At 59.1% G+C, this 1,312-nt stretch overlaps 1 protein-coding gene across 1 annotated transcript; it reads left to right on the top strand.

Annotated features, from left to right (window-relative positions):
* Positions 1-77: 77 nt before the first annotated feature.
* Positions 78-1,143, top strand: GNI_004280 (hypothetical protein; the record flags this gene model as incomplete). Its single annotated transcript, XM_011130247.1, has 2 exons — positions 78-872; positions 1,087-1,143. 2 exons carry the CDS (start codon positions 78-80, stop codon positions 1,141-1,143), a joined length of 852 nt encoding a protein of 283 aa, XP_011128549.1.
* Positions 1,144-1,312: the final 169 nt, after the last annotated feature.

Raw genomic sequence — 1,312 nt, 5'->3', positions numbered from 1 at the left:
CACAGGCTGCCAAGGACACCATCGCCGTCGGCGCCAAGCACGCTGCTGACGGTGCCGCCAACGTCGGGCATGCTGCTATGGACACCGCTGCAGGTGCTGCACAGGCTGCCAAGGACACCCTCACTGTGGGCGCCAAGGCTGCCGTGGATACTGCGACCAACGTTGGACATGCTGCCATTGACACTGCTGCGGGCGCTGCTCAAGCTGCAAAGGATACCGTCGCCGTCGGGGCCAAGCACGCTGCTGACGGTGCCGCCAACCTAGGCCACGCCGCTGCTGACACCGCTACCAACGTTGGACATGCTGCCATGAATACCGCAATAGCGGCAAAGGACACTCTCGCGGTCAATGCCAAGAATGCCGTAGACACGGCCAATGCTGCCGCACAGGAAGCGAAGGCTACCGTGCAATCAACTGCCAAGGTTGCGGCGGACAAGGCGGCTGAAGCCAAGGATGACCTTGCTGCCAAGGCAAAGACGACACTTGACACTGCAGCCCACAAGGCTGAGGAGGTCAAGGACAACATCCAGTCAGCTGCCAAGGCCGCTGCAGAGAAGGCTGTTGAAGTCAAGGACGATCTTGCTACCAAGGCCAAGACCACACTTGATACTGCAGCCCACAAGGCGGAGGAGGTCAAGGTCAACGTTGAAGCAAATGCCAAGGCCGCTGCAGACAAGGCTGTTGAAGTCAAGGACGATCTTGCTGCCAAGGCTAAGTCTACTGCCGATGCCGCGGCCCACAAGGCTGCTGAGGTCAAGGACGATCTTGCTGCCAAGGCCAAGACCACACTTGATACTGCGGCCCACAAGGCGGAGGAGGTCAAGGTCAACGTCGAAGCAAATGCCAAGGCCGCTGCGGACAAGGCTGTTCAAGTCAAGGACGATCTTGCCGCTAAGGCTAAGGATACCGCCGACACTGCGGCCCACAAGGCTCAAGAAGCCAAGGACGATCTTGCTGCTAAGGCTAAGGCTACCGCCGACACTGCGGCCCACAAGGCTCAAGAAGCTAAGGACGATCTTGCTGCCAAGGCTAAGGCTACCAAAGACGACGCTGCATGCAAGGCCAAAACCACCCTGGATACCGCAGCCCACAAGGCCGAGGATGCTAAGGACAACCTTGCCCCTCAGGCCAAGATTACCCTGATCACTACAACCCACAAGGCCGAGGATGCTAAAGACGATCTGGCCCCTCAGGCCAAGACTACTCTGGACACTGCAGCCCACAAAGCCGAGGATGCTAAGGACAACCTTGCCCCTCAGGCCAAGACTACTCTGGACACTGCAGCCCACAAAGCCGAGGACGCTAAAGCAAC

The sequence above is a fragment of the Gregarina niphandrodes genome (genome assembly GCF_000223845.1).
Source record: "Gregarina niphandrodes unplaced genomic scaffold scaffold00001, whole genome shotgun sequence".
Taxonomy (NCBI): domain Eukaryota; phylum Apicomplexa; class Conoidasida; order Eugregarinorida; family Gregarinidae; genus Gregarina; species Gregarina niphandrodes.
The sequence above is the reverse complement of the archived record's forward strand: the minus strand, read 5'-3'. Positions and strand labels throughout refer to the sequence as shown.